The following is an 18,300-nucleotide window of genomic DNA, read 5'->3' on the forward strand; positions in this document are numbered from 1 at the left end:
GCTGCCTGAGGCAAGGGATGAATAGCGCCCCCAGACCCCCCCCCCCCAACTCCCTCCTTAGAGCTACAAACAGGGAGTAAGAAGGAAAACTACAAACTGACAGGAGCCAAACAAGTAAGTTTTTTACAAAATCATGAAAATATATGTAATCCCCTGGTAAACTGAGTTTGGAAATTTCCTCAGGGGATTACTAGGCTGGTGTAGAGCTCTACAGATTTACTGGGAGGTGGGAGAGCAGTATGGATGGGAGGGGAAAAGCCCAGCCCAAAGGGAGGATTAGCAGAGAGTAACTGAAAATGGGTGTCACTATTGGGGTGGAGTTGGAAGATGATAAATGGGACTAGTGAGCACATGGTCTTTGGTTGCCTTCACCCCTACCAGGACCTGTTAAAAAATGGGGAGGGGGGTGTCCTAGATAGGCCCAATAACCTAAGGCTGAATATAGAGGAGGGTTTTGCCAACAAAAGCATAAACTGAAGTGTGAGTATTTTGGGTGGGTAGAAAGGGTTAATCCAGCCCAGGAGCAGAACGGGAAGGAGCCTGTTTGGTGCCAGAGACATCAGCTTGTAGAAGTCCCCCTCTGGAGGAAGAACTGACAGTTTGGGTATCTGCCTGTTGCAGTGTTCCAGTAAAGTTCTGTTTTGCATAAAATACAAATCCTGGAGTGGAGAGGGTTTTTTTTGGAGTGAAGTGAAGTTATTTTGCTTCCAGACTGAGAAAGAAATAAAGTAAAAGTGAGGCTTATAACCCTACGGCTTACTGGGATCAAGCCCAGTCCCGGCCTGTGCCCAGCTCAGTAAGATAAAAATTTTGTTGTGACCTTGGTTTGGGTGCTGACCCAAAGAGCTAGCTGGTGAAGTCCACTGCAGTGCCACCTAGGGTGTCCCACTGCTCTTCTGGGATGTCTATGTGACCAGTCTACTAACAATGCTGGCTCTTCCTACATCCCAATGGCTTGAATTTGCGCAAAAATGGACCAAAAAGATAAATGCAGAGAGCACAAAAACATCTAGCATGTAGCTATATATATATATATATATATATATATATATATATATATATATATATATATATAAAAGATAGATGCTTTGCTGTTTTGAAAATGGCTATTTGGATTCTGGACATTTTGAGCAAAACATCCAAAGTTGGACTTAGACATATCGAAAATGTCCCTCTCTATATACTATGTTTACATGCAGTTGACTTCTCTGTGAGTACTTGTGCTCCTCATCCCAGGCCTTAGAGGTATACAGCTATGTTCTTGTGGCCGCCAGCACCAGAGGGCTCAACCCTAGTGGAATGAATGAGACATTTTTCTTTTGTGTGTGGTTTGACTCTATTAGTCTGCTCCACGTTGGTTTTATGTGCATATAATATATAAATATGTATGGCTTATATTTTTTCATGATTTTATAATAAACTTAATTGCTTGGCTCCTGTCAGTTTGTTGTTTTCTATTACTCCCAACCACCTTACTTCCTGATTGTAGCTCTGAGGAGGGAGTACAGGGGTGGGATGCTGGGGGGAGGCAGAGCACCATTTTATCCCTTGCCTCAGGCAGCAGATTGCCTTGGGCCACCCCTGTACGGAGCCATCTAAGAGGTACATTACACAATAAGTTTTCACAGACTGTGTTGCAGTGATGGTTTTTTCAGGACAGGGTTTGGACTGTGATTTAACAAAAGTCTGGTATGTGATGAAAGATACTAGAGGCTGGTAATGTGTTTTTCATATTTGTGTTGGTCACATATAAGTTTCTGAGGACATCACATTCACAACTTTTTTTTTTAAAGTATTAGAAGTTCTTGTTTGAACTGAAATTATCATGTTTAAGATACTCCCAGGATTCATTTTCTATCAAATTTTAACAGTCAGACCCTTGACCATTCTTCCAACATTTGGAGATCCCTTCTTATGGTTTCTACTCCCTCCAGGGTATCCACTCTATTGGCTATCTTCGTGTCATCCACAAAAATGCAAACATTTCCTTCTAACCCTTCAGCAATGTCTCTCACAAACATATTAAACAGAATCGGCCCCAGCACCGACCCCTGCCCTGAGGCACTCCATTACTCACCTTTCCTTTCTCTGAGCTGATTCTATTTACCACCATCCTCTCCAAATAGGCTCGTGTTTGGCATTTAAGAACCTAAGCATTGCCATACTGGGACAGACCGATGGTCCATCAAGCCTAGTATCCTGTTTCCAAGAGTAGCTAATCCAGGTCATAAGTAACTGGCAATGGCAAGATCCCAGACAGTAAAACAGATTTTATGCTGCTTACCCTAGAAATAAATAGTGGATTTTCCCAAGTGCATCTTAATGATGATTTATGGACTTTGCTTAAAGGAAATTATCCAAACCTTTTAAAACCCTGCTAGGCTAATAATAGGCAGACTGTTTTAGCATTATCTTCCACAAGTGGTTGTGTCTGCTCCATTGTCCCAGAAGGTGAGCATACCTTGCTTGGTATATCTTGTATCATTCTTAGCCATCCCCTCACCTTAAAAAACACAGAGCTTTCTGCTTTAAAGAGCAAGATACTTTAAATATAACAAAAATAATGTGAGAAGTCATAGCAAAGCAGGTGACATGTTATATTACATCACAGGGGACTCCATATATATAGGTTCCTAAATGTCTCCTAGATTCAGTCAATCCTAGGATCCTAAGTTTTCAGCTGAAAATTTACCTAAATTTAGAACCTCAAAGGTTCTGCTCCTAAATTTAAACCTGCCATTCATATATTTTTTTTGTTACTTTTGTACCCCACATTTTTCCACCTTTTTGCAGGCTCAATGTGCCTTACATACTACTGTTAACGGCATTAACCGAATCCGGTCTGAAACAAATAACAAGGTGTGAACAATACAAGGTGATATTGTAATAGAGTGAGGTACATGTAAGGTAGGTACAGTTGGGGGGGGGGGGGGAATTAGAGAGGGGGAGGAAGAGTCCGCTAGTGTCCATTACAGTCTTTGGTTACAATTGTGTCGCAGGTATCCAGGTATTTTTATGTTGGGTCGGAGGGGTATGCTAATTCCTGAATTAGGTGCCTAATTTAAGTACATAAAGCTGAAAATGGTTGCTAAACTCAATATTTTTACCCTATCTTAAATCCACCACTGTTGTGAACCACTTTATAGAATCCTTCATTTCGGAGATTAGTGAATCTTAGGAGGGGGGGGGGGGGAAGCTATGAATGTGGGCTACTGTTAAGCTGTGCTATTTTACTGTTAATCCCAGTTATTAGTAACTAGGTCTCAAAGCATAAAATGGAACCTGTGGTAAAATACAGTACAGTCTCGACCATCTGGCATATCTGACATACTCCCCTGGTGATGTCACACAGCTTCTCTTTCTGTTTTCCTAACCCGGGACCCTTCTTCTACCGCAAAACAACACCATTGTAAACCGGGACTCTGCTTTTGTTTCTGCACTGTTTGAGGGGTTACTATTGTTTTCTGTATTATCTGACTTTTCATTTATCCGACAACAGGTCGGTCCCATTTAGGTCAGATAATCGAGACTTAACAGTAGCTCATGTTGCTAACTACACTTCTTAGAGTAAAATTTTAGGACCTCAGCCCTTGTAACTTTTCAAAGGACAATTTAGGAGCTGAACGCTCACAGGTAGGATTCTAAATCCTTTGAATATGAACCCTATAATGATTAATATGCTCAGTTCACGGATTGTCCAGTTACTCTAGTCTGTGTTAATTAAAAAAAAAATAAATCACATAATCAAAAAGGTTAAATTATTCCATTTCTAAGGAATTAGGGGCCCTTTTAATAAGCTGCTTAGGCATCTATGCGTGCCCAACGTGCGTCATTTCAGAGTTACCACCTGGCTACCGCGTGGCCGCTTGGCCCATGCGGTAATTTCATTTTTGATGCGTGTACGCTATGCACGCCAGAAAATAAATTTTATTTTCTGGCGCATGACAGAAACTGGGCAGTAATCATCATTCTATGTGCGTAGATGATTACCGCGCGGTTAACGCTTGAGACCTTACCGCTAAGTCAATGGATAGTGGTAAGATCTCAGACCCAAAATGGACACGCACCAGGTTTTATTTTGCCGCACATCCATTTTGGGCAAAAATGTAAAAACAGGCCTTTTTCTTTGGCCATGACACATACTGGTTTCTATTTGTCGTCATTTACTATATTACTATGGAGTCCTTTTATTAAGCTGCAGTACAAGTTGGCCTTAGCGCTCCCCTATGTGGGTTTTCTCACAAGCTAAGGCAATTTTTTCCGCAGCTGGAAAATGGTCGATTTTCTATTTTTTTTTCAATTAATGGCCCTGTACTAATGTTGGAAATAAAATAGAGCAGATCAGTGGTAGATACACACAAACTTTATTAGTCAAGTTGCAAACTAATATGTTGCCCTACACAAGCCGTGTTTTGCCCAAGAATGCTGCTTCAGGGGCTATGTTGTAATGTCCACTATATTCCCACATAAGGTATTAAAAATCAACTGTGAACTGCACCGTAGTAAAAAAACAAAACAAAACCCAGTACAGGCTCAATCATATAATTGAGGCAAAATTTCAGTAAATTGGCAGCATGCACACTGGTTGGTTTTTAATACCTTATCTGGGGAAATAGTATACACACCCTGTAACCAGCGTTTGATAGTGGAGACTACAACATAGCCCCTGATGCAGCCCTTTTGGATGAAACACGGCCTTTGTTGGGCAACATATTAGTTTGTAACTCGACTAAAAGTTTTTGTGTATCTACCACTGATCTGCTCTATTTTATTTCCACTTTGGAGTCTGCGGATCGTTTGCCTTGTTGATTTTTGGGACCCTCTTTGTTGTTCATGCACTAATGTTGCCATTGGCACTTGGCCATAAAAAAAACATCACAGGAGAACTTACCAACAGCTATTTTGTAAGCGGTAAGGGCTCCCATGCTAATCAGTTAGCATGTGGTAATATGGATGCGCTGATTAGCGCTGGAATGCCTACTCTCCTCCCCTGACACGCGTCCCATGGTAAGCCCTTTTAAGCTATGGTAAGCACACCCTAGTGCTTACTGCAGCTTGGTAAAAGGACATGGGCATGGGTGGCTGGAACATTTCTGCACAACTTTCAGAGTCAGCCCAGTTCTTAAGTTCACTTCAGCTGTTCTAAGGTTTTGCTGCTATTGCAACCCGAGCGGAGCAGTCTTCCCAGCTCAAGGATAGCTGGCATTCAAGTCAGTTTATGCTTGGTGTTCAGCGAATGCACAGACTTCTATTAGTGTTCAGAAATTAAAAAAAAAAAGACTTAAAACTAAAACTGAAACCAGGAATAAAATAACCCAAGATGCAAAGTGGTCACATAGCAATCTTGCTCAGACTCATTAGAATGGCAGTAGATCTAATCTTAGAGGGATTCTTCTCACTCCTATTTGAAAGTGACTGCAAGAACGCACCGATCTCCCCAAAATTAACATTGGAAGTATGATCACTTGGTGCGCTTTCCTATCAGCTGTAAAAATGTGGCCTTCTACCATGGCACTGTCTGATGAAATAGAAATGCTGAAAACCTGAAAAGGAGAGGAGGTTGACATTGAAAAAAGGCGCACGTATTATTTTCCCGTGACACAGAGATATATCATGTATTATTTTTGAAAAAAACATCCTTTAGTGGCACTGCTGTTTAAGCACTGAAAACAGAACAAAAAAAAGTACTGTAGATAAAATCGTATAACTGATTAACGTGTTTCCATTTGCATTTCTGTCTTTGACACCACGTTGGTTTCTCTGTAGACACAACATTACATAAAAACAAACAAAAGTAACTATGGGTACATTCAATTTTGTTTTCGAATTTGGTGTAGTCATTTAAGGACATGATTTCTACAGATATCACAGTGGTCCTGCTGCTTGTGTCCTTTAAAAACACTTGTGATCTTGTGAAAATGCACACATGTGAAACAAATGTCCAATAGTCATAACATGAATCTCAGGGGGCTGTTGAAAATGACATGACAGGACAGAGAAATAAGTTGCCAAGGGCTTTGTTTGTAGAAACAGCATCACTTGCTTATGAAAAAGAATTTCTGTCATAACTTAGCCATTGGAGACTGTGCCCACATAAAAAGTGAGCAATATTACACCCAGATTTTATATATTGCGCCTAGTGCTCCGCGCCAAAATCCATGCGTGTTCTATAACAATGGGCATAACTTAATTGGCTTAACAAGCTAATCAGCATTGATAACAGCACTTAATGAGCAATAATGAGCACTAATTGGCAATAATTAGAATTTATACACAAACCTTGCTAAGTGTATTCTGTAATGCAGAGCGCCTAAATTCTAATGTGCACAGCCAAAAAAGGGCATGGTTAAGTGTGGGTAAATGACCATTCCAAAATTTACGTGCACTGTTATAGAATATGCCTCTCTGTTCCTACATCTATGCACCAGTATTTACACCACATTTTCCTTGGTGTAAATGGTGCGTGTAATTCCAGGTGCTGGGATATCAACTAAGCATATTCTATTTACTGTGCCTAAATCTAGGTGTCACTTTTAGAATATGCTTAGGTGGAAACTTGTTTTGCAAGGAATTTTAAGGTGCCATATATAGAATCTGGCCCTTAATGTTTTTGTTTTGTTTTTGTTTTTTTTACAAGCGAGTTAACAAATTCTCAGTGATGGTGTCCTTGTAAATGTTTGCTCACATATGACATAAACTAAGATACAATAATTTTCTTTTTAAACTTCCTTTTTAGTCTGACAGCTTCCCCCTAATCCTGTGGGCTTTCAGTTCAGTTGAAACCTCTGTTGTGCTACAGCAGTCATATGGGAATGGAGTAGTAGATTGTAAACTCCATTGGGCAGGGAAATATCTATAGTCATTAAATTGTAACTTGCCTTGAGCTCAGACTAATTAAGGTGAATAATCAAATCCAAATGAGCCTTTATTCACAGCTTTTATTCACAGTAAAGAGAGGTGACAAGACTTTTTTCAGATATATTGGAGAAAGGAGAAGAGATAGGAATGGAATTGCGAGACTGAAAGATAATGAGAATGGCTATGTGGAGAGTGATGAAGATAAAGCGAATATGCTAAACAATTATTTTTCTTTGGTGTTCATGGAGGAAAATCCTGGAGAAGGACCGCGGTTGGCTGCCAAGGGAACGTAATGATAAGGGATTCCCAGATTATTCTGATTACTTACACAGCAGAGGGGATAGTATGGTGACCGGGTGGGACAGTAAATCGGGCCTTCCGGTGGAACGCATACAAGAGTTGATGATGGGCGAGCGCCTGTTCTTGAATGGCGTGGAACCAGGAACGGACTGAAATGATATTTTGAGGGTGAATAAATTAGTTATCTGGACTGAATTTCACATCAAAACACTCATTGAATATTGCCATAGACAAAGAATTCCTCGGGGGCTCAGATGGAAGAAGGAACCGAGATTCCTTGATGATAAAGATTTTGTATCACAGTGGAATGTGATTATATCAAGGTGTTCACTTGACCTCATGCTTTTAACTATTGATAAATTGGAGAAGCTACTGACATCACAAAAGAAAGAGCTCGAGGTAGCTATAGAGGGCATGTGGTCTTTGACAGAACGCTCTACGTTTGATCCACAGTTATCCCGATAGAAAAATACCGACAAGAGATTAGAGCCCAGAAGATTGGCAAATTCAAGAGGGATGAAATAGATTATACGAGAGGATACGTGTATCCTTGGATGGACACAAATAGACCCTCGCGTAGATAGAAATGGATGAAACGTGTTGGATTTACCAACACATCCAGTGACTCATCAGATCAAGGCAACATGAGAAGGATGTACCTACCACATTGACTTTTTTTTAGAAAATATGAATCCAACGGAAGATCCGACACAGCCCCTGACCAGGTCGGGGAAAATCCGCCGATTACTCCGTTCGCAGAAAGAATAGTCTACAATTTATCGTTGAAGACCCTCACTACTCGCCAAGTAGAAGTCCTATAGTTGGGTTTGTCATTTGTTCCATACACTAGTTATGATGAGTTTACCACCCGTCAATTTCTATACCGCTTCTTTAGGAAATTAAAATTAAAAGCATACTTTGGGGAAGCATCGCAGGATCCGACACCAGCTGAATTACATACCCCCACATTTTTATCAACATATCGTATTCCATCTACTTGGATGCCACCAGGCCCCCCTGACCCAATAATAGAGACCTTTCAGAGATTAGTTTTGAATGATTTAGATAGTGTGGAGAAGTCCTCCCAATATTTTCATCATAATCTGACAAAAAAACAATCTAAGGCCATACAGGAATTACAAGGGGATAGTTCTATTATCATTCATAAAGTGGATAAGGGTGGTGCAGTGGTGGTCCAGGATATGACATCCTATAAACAAGAAGCTAATAGACAGTTGGGTGACCCGGAATTTTACAGCAAATTGAGTGAAGACCCTACACGAAATTATCAAGTGGAAATAAAAACACTAATAGAGCAAGCGACCGCTGATGGAACAGTTTCAATTAGAGAGGCTAGATATTTGATGATCCAATATCCGACCATACCCGCTATCATATTTGTACTGAAGATTCATAAATGCCTACATAATCCGCCGGGGAGGCCGATAGTAGGGAGTAAGGGCTCACTACATGAACCCTTATCACAATTCATGGACTTTCACCTACAACCTATATTGAAGAATATCCCATCCTATGTAAGAGATACAGCTCATTTGCTGTCTATGTTGAATGATTTTGACATAGGCGATACACAGATTATATTGGTTACCCTGGATGTTAGGTCACTATACACTATGATCCCACAAAGTACAGCTCTAGAACTCATAGACCATTATTTGCAGGAACTAGATATATCCCATCAGAAGCTCACGTTTCTTAATGCGATGGCTCAGCGAGTTGTCCTGCATAACTACTTTCAATTCGAAGAAACATTTTATCTCCAGACACATGGGGTAGCGATGGGGGCTACGGTAGCCCCGACTGTAGCATGTCTGTAGATGGCACAATATGAAGAACAGCACGTATACAGTTCTGCATTCACACCCCACATAATTGAATGGAAAAGGTACATTGCCGATCTCCTCCTTATATGGAAGGGAGACATGGAGCAGTTGGTTTTTCTGTGACCACCTTAACAGTTGTAACATTAATATCAAATTTGACATAAATGTGGGTATCCATCGGATAGGAAGATCAAACAACAGATAGGTGAACACCTCAGCAACCTTCATATCCACAATCTCCCGATTTGTGTCGGAAGATGGGCGCCCTTCTCCAAAAATAAGCAGGTTAGACGTAATTCAAATAGGTCTAGCCAAGCATATCTTAATTTTGGCTCTAGACATTTTCATTTTGTTCCATTGCAGAAAAACATCTATCTTTTTGTGCCATGCCTGTCTCACTCAGGTCCCACCCAAAACATGCCCTCTGCATGCCCCTTTGAAATTTGAACGAACTGTGGAGCAAAATGTCTAAAATCGGGGTGTCAAAAATTGCAACTTGAACATTTTTGAGAGAAAACTGTCCTTCTGCCACCTTATGATATTTTTTTGTTTTGAAAATGAGCTCCGAAGTCTCTTTATTTCTGGGCTTCCCAAAAACTCACAATCAGTTGGGTTTACAGGCTCTACAAAGATGGAATATGCATAGCATAAATTTACGGACATTAGAGACCCAACATATGAAAATTTATCAAAGGCATATTCAGTGTGGGTATCCTGAAAACCCAACTTAATATAGATCACTAGATTGGGAAGCCTTGCTTTCCTAAATGTTAATGAAGGAGACAAGAAGCTTTGGTCTGGAACTCACTACCATTTCAGATTCGATTACTTCCTGATTATTTAGGGGTGAATTCTATATATGGCGTCCAGAAAATTGGTGAGGCAAGGTTTACAGAATAGCGCTTATGCCCAGGAATCACACCTAACTTTAGGCGCAGCCATTTGCACCAATTGAAACGAGGTGCATATCTTTGCGCCTGAATTAGGCGTGTTTCCTCCTTATTCTATAACTATGGGCTCCTTTTACCCGCTGCGGCAAAAGGAGGCCTCGGCGCACGTCAAAAACACATGCTGAGGCCCCCTTTTACTGCAGTGGGTAGAAGGCAGGTCTTTGTTTTTTTTTTTTCAAGAAATGGCTGTGCGGCAAGTGAGGCACTTGCCACATAGCTGTTTCTGGGGGGAGCACTTACTACCACACATTGAGGTGGCAGTAAGGGCTCCCGCGCTAACCCGGAAGTAACCAGGCAGCGTGTGGCACTGACTGATTATCACTGGGTACATACCAGATTTTTGTAGTGCCGGAAATGGTGCATGCTGGGGGTAGGGAACTACTGCTGGGCTGCTGCGGTAGCTTGGCGGTACTTCCCGTTTAGTGAGCGGTACGCCCGCGTTGGGCTTACTGCTGCTTCGTAAAAGGGCCCCTATATGCATTAGTTTTAGGAATGTCCTTGTTCTGCCCATGACCCTCCCAGTTCTGTGCCCCCCTTCTGAACTCATGCGTAACATTTAGGCGTAGATACCACACCCAAATTTACATGCATGTATTCTAATTAAATCTAATTAGTGCCAATAACTGCTTGTTCACAGCCCAATTAGCCATGCTAATTAATGTTATTCAATTAAATTGTGTATATAAGTTGGGTTTGCGCTCAAATTTGCGCACACAATTTTTAGCAACTTTTATAGAATTCAGAGGTTAATGTTTAGAAAAACCTTGAAAACATTTTTCTTTCAGAAATTAGATTGTGTTTGGCAGATGTATTGTAGTTCCTGGAATGTTTGTTTTATCCAGACTTCTTGAATTTTTGTAATCCACATAGAATTGCTAAGGTATTTGTGGAATACAAGTCTGGTGTAACATAACATAATATAACATAACATAACACAACAAATGGTATCAGGAATGTATTTTATGTGACATAATCAATATAAAGAGACTTTTAAGATCTGTGGCAGATGAAGGGAAAAAAGGTTTTCCCAATGTATTACTGCAATTAAATTAAATGGATACTACTTCTGTTAAAGGAAGCTGACTCAGCAATTGACACAACTGGCATGTGACTGCAGGGTTAATTACTCTTATTAGTGCCTGCTTCTCTCAGCAAGTGAAACTGGAGGTTGATTACATGAGAAGATGTTAATATGGTGATTGGATAGGAAAGGAAATTCAATTTCTTTTTACAAGGTACACTCTGGGACTGTTTGTCATAGAAACCAACATAAAAAAAATGCTTTTTGTTACTTGCTTTAGGGAGTTAAAAACTGGTATTGGAACAGTTAATTACAGAAGATTGAAGAATTCCCCTCTTTAAAAGGAAATCAGTCCTGTAGTTAAAACAACCTTCTTCAGTTTGCTGGTAGCACATTGCTCGAGCATATTCTTACAAAATACAAAGAAATCATGGAAAAAGTTGGCTGTTCAGGTTGCTTTCTGGCTCAGCGGTATAGGGATCTTCGTTTCTTTCCAGCAAGGTTATGGTGGCTGTAAGGCCTCATCTTCATTTCTACAAAGGGAATGGAGAATTCATGGCCCTTCCAGTGATACCAATTAACACCCTAAGTGAAAGAAACAGCAAGAGAGAAGGAAGGGAAGAAAGTGAGATAAAAAAGCAGCAGGCATGCAGATCCAAGGATAGATACTTATTTGGTATAAAGTTTATTAGGATTTATGTCTACATCTTAGTCAAAGCATGGAGAAAATAGAGGAACCCTTTTACTAAAGCGTGTAGGCGCCTATGAACGTCCAACGCACGTCAAATTGGAACTACCGCCCGGCTACCGTGTGCCCAGGGCAGTTATTCAATTTTTTGACGTGCATCCGAAACACAGTGATAATCAGCAGTGTATGCGCGCTGATGATTACCGCCCGGTTAATGTGTGAGACCTTACCGCTAAGTCAATGGGTGGCGGTAAGGTTTCAGGCTGAAAATGGATGCATGCTGGTTTTAATTTTGCTGCACGTCCATTTTCAGCCACAAAGAAAGGCCTTTTTTGCAGGCTCGCTAAAAAATGGACCTGCGCGAGTCCAAATGCCTACACCAGCGCAGGCCATTTTTCGACACGCCTTAGTAAAAGGGGCCCAGAGTCTTTTCAGTAGAGATTGACTTAATACTTGATGCAGCTCATTTATGTGACAGTTCACACCAGAGTTTTGCATATAATACAATCCCGTGCAAATCAAGACTATAAGGGCCTCATATTCAAAAGAAAATATCCGGATAATTCCTGCAGCAGTTATTTGGCTGCTTCTCTTAGCTGCTGCAATTTGTTGATATTCAGTAGCTCTATTCAGCCTGCCATTGCGCTATCCCCCAAATTCTATAAAAGTCACTAACAATTGCACACTCAAATTCGGGCATGCACCCAATTTGCATGCACAATTTAATTGAATGAGTTAATTAGCGCTGATTAATTGGCTTAACATGCAATTATTGGCACTAAATAGATTAATTTCAAAGATATGCATCTAAATTTAGGCACGGGATCTGTGACTAAATTTTATGCGCAAGTTCAAAAAAGGGATGCAGAAATGGTAGGGTCATGGGCAGAACGGGGGTGTTCCTAAAATTTACTCAGGTAGTTATAGAATAACAGGGATATGTGTCTAATTTAGGCACGAATACTTGCACCCTCTTTCAGTTGGTGCAAATGGCCGCATCTAAAGTTATGTGTGATTCTCGGACAGAAGCACTATTCTATAAACCACGCCGAACTTTAAGCTCGGCTTATAGAATAGTGCTGTATTTGGTGTCATATATAGATCTCACCCCCATATGGATAGTGCCTGGTCAGTATGGGGTGGAGCTGGAAGCTATCTGGATAGAAGTGATAGTCAGTCCACTAACTGGATAATTAACCAAGGCTGTCAGTGAGGCCAACTTAATTGCCACTATTATCCAACATGCATCCAAAAAGATATCATGTTGCAAATGAAAATTCTGCATGGGAGAGCTCAAGACTGTGAAGTATGTGCATAAGAATGCATTTTATAAACTATGCATTTAGGGCCCGATTCGGTAAATGGTGCCAAAAAATAGGTACCTTGAAAAGCCTGCACTTGGAGCCATTCTATGAGGAGCACTCTAGGCTGAGTGCTCTTCAAAGAATAGAGCTTAGAGTGGATTGCCATGCTGAACTTTAGGTGTGAGGACGTACATCAAGTGAAACCTGATGGAAATCTTGGTGTGCAAGTTGGATGCACATCCCTACAATAACTACACATAACTTTCTGGAATGCCCCTGACCCACCCATGCCCCCTTTTGGGTTGCATAGGCAGTTGCAAGCACAACTCCAAATTAGTACCAGCTAATGCCAATAACTGATTGTTAGCAGCCAATTATTGAGGGGCCCTTTTATACAGCGACAGTAAGCCCAACGCGGGCTTACCGCTCGCTTTTTTGGGACTACCACCGGCCCAACGTGCCTGCCAGTGGTAGTCCCACCCCGAGCGCAAGCCATTTCTGCATGGCTTATGGACTAGTAATTTAGGGGGTCCTTTTACCAGCGTGTCAGGGATCTTTTTATCACAACAGGAAAAAAGCCCCCCCCCAACCTCCCAAAAATGTCCATGCGGTAAGATAACCCTTACCACGTGGCCATGCGATGGGGAGCCTTTACCGCCACCCACTGAGGTGGCGGTATGGCGGCATTAACCGGGCAGCATGCGGTCTTGCCCAATTACCGCCGGGTTAGCACTATGCTACAAAAAATATATATTTCCAATGTGCCAGAAAAGGCACATTGGGGTTACCACCGCTTTGTAAAAGACGTCCTTAGTTACTCGTGCAACTCAGAATCACACCCAAATTTGGGCAAACTTTATAGAATCCAGGGATTAATTCACAGTTCCACCTACACTCTGCCCAAATTGCACTCCCGAACATAGTTACATGCAGGTCACATGAAAGTACACCCCTTATCGTCAATGCAGGCACTTCCCACAAATGCTATATATCATGCCTTAATGTTCACGTAGAAATCCAAGCACATTCTACAACAATATGCATAACTTAATTGGCTAACTAGCTAATCAGCACTGTAAATTGGATGGTAACAAGCAATTATCAGCACTAATTGGCATTAAGCTTTACGTGCACAACTCAAGTGTATTCCAAGTTGAATAGTTGAAAAGGGGGTGTGGTTATGAGCAGGTCATGGGCATTTCTACAATCTACGCACTTTGTTTTGGAATACACCCGCTCTGCGATACAACCAAATTTGGTTGCGTGGAGAGGCGCTTGGCATATTCTATATATCATGTGGAAATTTAAGCCTATTCTATATAATTTAGGTGTACTTTAGAGAATATGCCTAGACATATTTTTTTACTGCGTGGATTTTTCAGGCACCATATATAGAAACTAGCCCTTTACGTGTGTGTGTTTGTGCAATTTTGTAAAAGTCCTTCTCTGCATGTAAAAGAGGGTTTTCCTGTGGAAAAAAAAACAAAATTAGCCCCATAAAGACAAAACATAAAGAGAAACTGGATTTTGCCAACACTTTGTATTTATAACACGTTCCCTGGGGCTATTTGCTGCACAGGGATGCACACTACAGAGGGAATTCAATCTCTCTTATGATTTCAGTAAATTTGCATTTACACCAGCCTTCTCGGTCTTTGAGGTGAGCATCTTCTAATATGCTCGGTGTTCCTTCTTTTAAGACTGTCTTTTTGGATAAATATAGGAACTTGATTTTCAATATTGCAGGACCTACATTGTGGAATTCTTCACCTGCTCTGCTCTGAGCTTTACAAAATATGGACAACTGCAAAAAGGTTTTAAAAACTGTTTTGTTCCAGCAAGCGTTTGACATCCCTTCTTAGGGGCAAGTTTTGGATCGCCTGAACAATGTTGGATTTTGAGTTTTACATTATGATTATGTTTTATGTTTTGTGAAATGTCTATTATTATTATGAATGTGTATTGCTCCCCACTCAGGGGTTTGAGATAAAAAAAAGTTATCAATAGAAATCAAACAAAATAAAACATGGAAAAGAAAATAAGATGATACCTTTTTTATTGGTCAGGAAGGAAGCCCATATTTGGACGTAGGCACCTCTGTTGATGGGGGTGCACATGCTTGAGCCTAATTCCTCCACTACTTAAGGCCCTGCCTTCAGTCCTTTGTTGCTTCGGCCTCAATTGTCTCAGAGGTCCACGCTGGAGTTCTGTTCACCGGCTTTCCTCAGTTCCTGTTTTCCTGTGTACCAGACCTCGGCTTGTTTCCTGACCACGATTGTTTGCTGCCTGCCTAGACCTTGGCCTGGTTTGACTATTCTTTGCCCTACGGATTACTTGGCTATTGGACTGTGTCTGCTTGCCTCTCAGCCTGGTCAGCGGCTGTGCAACCCCGCTGGTTCCAGAAGTCCTGGTGGCCACCTGCAGCTGGGAGCTCAACTCTTGGTGAACAGTGGTCGCTTCCCAGGTGAAGCTAGGGGTTGTCTGGCTGCCTGACTGAGTGCAGCGTCACTCCATCTCTGTCGGGGCACAGGGGCTCACTACTACCGGGTCATAACAATTAGCTTGTGTTTTAAGTTGGGTGGCTATCAGAAGGCCAGCACTGGTGGGGATGGGAATATCTCTTTCAGTAATTCATCCTCCTGGAGTAGAGGCTGTAGGTCTCTTATGATTTTCCTCAATTTCTCCAGCTCTGGGTTGTATGTCACTACAAGGGGGATTCTGTCTGTGGCTTTTTTTTCTTTGTACTGTAGCAGATTTTCCCTGGGTGTTTTGAGGGAGGAGGCAATATTCTTGGAGATTATTTTGGGGTTGTAGCCTTTCTATTTGAAGGATGCAATCAGGATTTCAAGGTGTCTGTCTCTATCCCCTGGGTCAGAGCAGATACGGTGGTATCTTGTGGCTTGGCTGTAAATAATGGATCTTTTTGTATGTGAAGGATGGAAGCTGAAGTTGTGGAGGTAGCTGCATCTGTCAATGGGTTTCTTGTATATAGATGTTTGTGCCAGTCAGGTTCCCACCCCTGTGGGCCAGCACTTTACAAGACCAGGACACTACACCAGTGATTTCACAGTAAGAATCCTGAAAGGTAACTTTAAAACAATACAGGAATGTAAGACCTTTGAAGTCAGAATGATTGAGTATTTTGACACCCAACAGACAGGACTTAACAAGGATCTGGGTTTTCTAGCCCATTATAAACCATAAAGTTGTATTTCTCTGTTTATCACCCTCCTCCTACACCTACCCACACCCATCCTGTTACACTATCAATGAAATTCTTTGATGTCCCCATGCATACCTCCTACCCACCCCCACCCTGCTAGACTGTCATTGTAATGCTTGGATGTTTCACTTATATATACTATCAGCTACCACATTTGCTTATTTCCGATCTGACGAAGAAGGGCAACCTTCGAAAGCTAATCAAGAAATGTATTAAGTTATGTCCAATAAAAAAGGTATCATCTTATTTTCTTTTCCATGTTTTATTTTGTTTTATTTCTATTGATAACCTTTAAGAGTGGACTAACACGGCTACCACACCTCTCTACTTGAGATAAAAAAATAAATTAAAATTTGGCGCCAAAAAAATTGAGCGCTAAGCACTATTCTATAAAGGGAGTGCATTAGCATTTGGTGTGGATCCAGTGCCTAGTTTTTGGATGCCTGCTAAAAGCAAGTGTAAATGCCAGTGTCCAACTTAGACGTGCAACTTTTGGTGCCATATAAAGAATCCAGGGGTCTGTATCTAGAAGGACATTTCTGAAAAGGAGGAAATTATTGGTATTTGACACTGTTTCGCAAGTCTGGTCCTGGAGTATCCTTTCCCAGTCAGGTTTTCAAGATATTCACAATGAATATGTATGAAAGAGATTTCCATATAATGGAGGCAATGCATGCAAATCAGGTTCATGTGGATATCCTGAAAACTTTGACTGGCAAGAGGTACCCCAGGACTGGACTTGGGAAACATGGTTTAAAGGGTTTATGTATTTGTACATGCTAAATGGGAGATGAAATAAGGAAAGAACAGTACATAGGAGCCAGCCTCTGTGGGTGCTAAGCATCACCAATATTGAGCAAGCTCCTTCACTGAGTTGGCACCCCCAAACCCAGCAACATACTGAGGGCGGGGCAGTGGGAGCGGTCCACCCTATGTGCATGCTGCAGGGGGGTGCAGGGAGCAGCCACGCGGCTGTCAGCTCCGTTGGTTCCTTGCTCCCTCTGATGTTACTTCCTGTTCCGGGGCAGAGGGAGCAGGGAACTGGCAGAGCAGACAGCCACGTGGCTGCTCCCAGCACCCCAGGAGGTAAGAGGCAATGCACCTGGGGTGTGTGTGTGTCTTGAGGTGATGAGCCGGGGGAGGGATAGGACGATGATGCTGCACCTGGGGGAAGGGGGTGCACAGCAGCAATCCGCCCCGGGTGCCAGCCGACCAACCACTGCTCCAACCATTTTGAAACGTTGGCACTGATGGAACCATGTATTCAAAAAAGAGATCTGAAAGCAATATTAGAGAAAATAGAAAACGTTTCTGCAGGAGCGCACAGAATGAAATTTAAGAAAATTGCTTAATAATGAGATACAAGATGGTGAACAGGAGGGGTCACTTCTTATTTGCATTTTCTTTGGCTGTTACCTGGCTATGCCTGGATTCACCGTATTTCCCATTAAGGTTGGTCCGATGGCAGTTCTTGAACCACCAGGCACCATGGTAGGATAAGGCGCAGCTGGTAACAGCAGCATCATTATCTCTATCCTTAGTGGAGAAGGGACGTCCCTGGTGGTAGGAAAGGGAATCTCCTGCAGAAAAAGAAAATTCATTACACAAATTCAGCTGGCTAGCACTGGTATAAAGAACTATTTACTCCTAACCCATGTGCTCAAAGATATTCTAAGTAAAAAAAAAAATCTAAGCTGCTATCAGTTGGTGGTTATTCAGTGGTCTATTATATGTGACATAAGTTAATGGTCCCAGTTCAGTTCCCAGAGGGTGAATAATCCCAGCAGCACTGTGATTTACAACGTCTTAACACAGCAGGCAAAGCATGTTATTTTACCCCCACATTTGTGTCTGCATATTTACATTATATTTTTTATTGTACCTGTAAGTCTGAGGTTCTCAACCCAGTCTTTGGGACACACCCAGCCAGTCAGATTTTCAGGATAGTCACAATGAATATGTATGAGATAGATATGCATATAATGGAGGCCGTATATGCAATTTTATCTCATGCATATTCATTGCGGATATCCTAAAAACCAGACTGACCTGGTGTGTCTGAGGATTGGATTGAGAACCCCCACTATAAGCTAAAGTAAGCAGTTTTCTGTA

At 41.6% G+C, this 18,300-nt stretch overlaps 1 protein-coding gene across 1 annotated transcript in view; it reads right to left on the reverse strand.

Annotated features, from left to right (window-relative positions):
- Nucleotides 1-11,438: 11,438 nt before the first annotated feature.
- The window catches only part of TNR (tenascin R), a 198,218-nt gene continuing 191,356 nt past the window's right edge, over nt 11,439-18,300 (reverse strand). The window contains exons 20-21 of the mRNA XM_030206742.1: nt 17,605-17,768; nt 11,439-11,558 (exon numbers count right to left, since the gene is read on the reverse strand). Coding sequence (XP_030062602.1) covers nt 11,439-11,558; nt 17,605-17,768 — 284 coding nt within the window. The remainder of the gene's footprint in view (nt 11,559-17,604; nt 17,769-18,300) is intronic.

This window comes from Microcaecilia unicolor, chromosome 6 (assembly GCF_901765095.1).
Source record: "Microcaecilia unicolor chromosome 6, aMicUni1.1, whole genome shotgun sequence".
NCBI classification, from domain to species: Eukaryota; Metazoa; Chordata; class Amphibia; order Gymnophiona; family Siphonopidae; genus Microcaecilia; species Microcaecilia unicolor.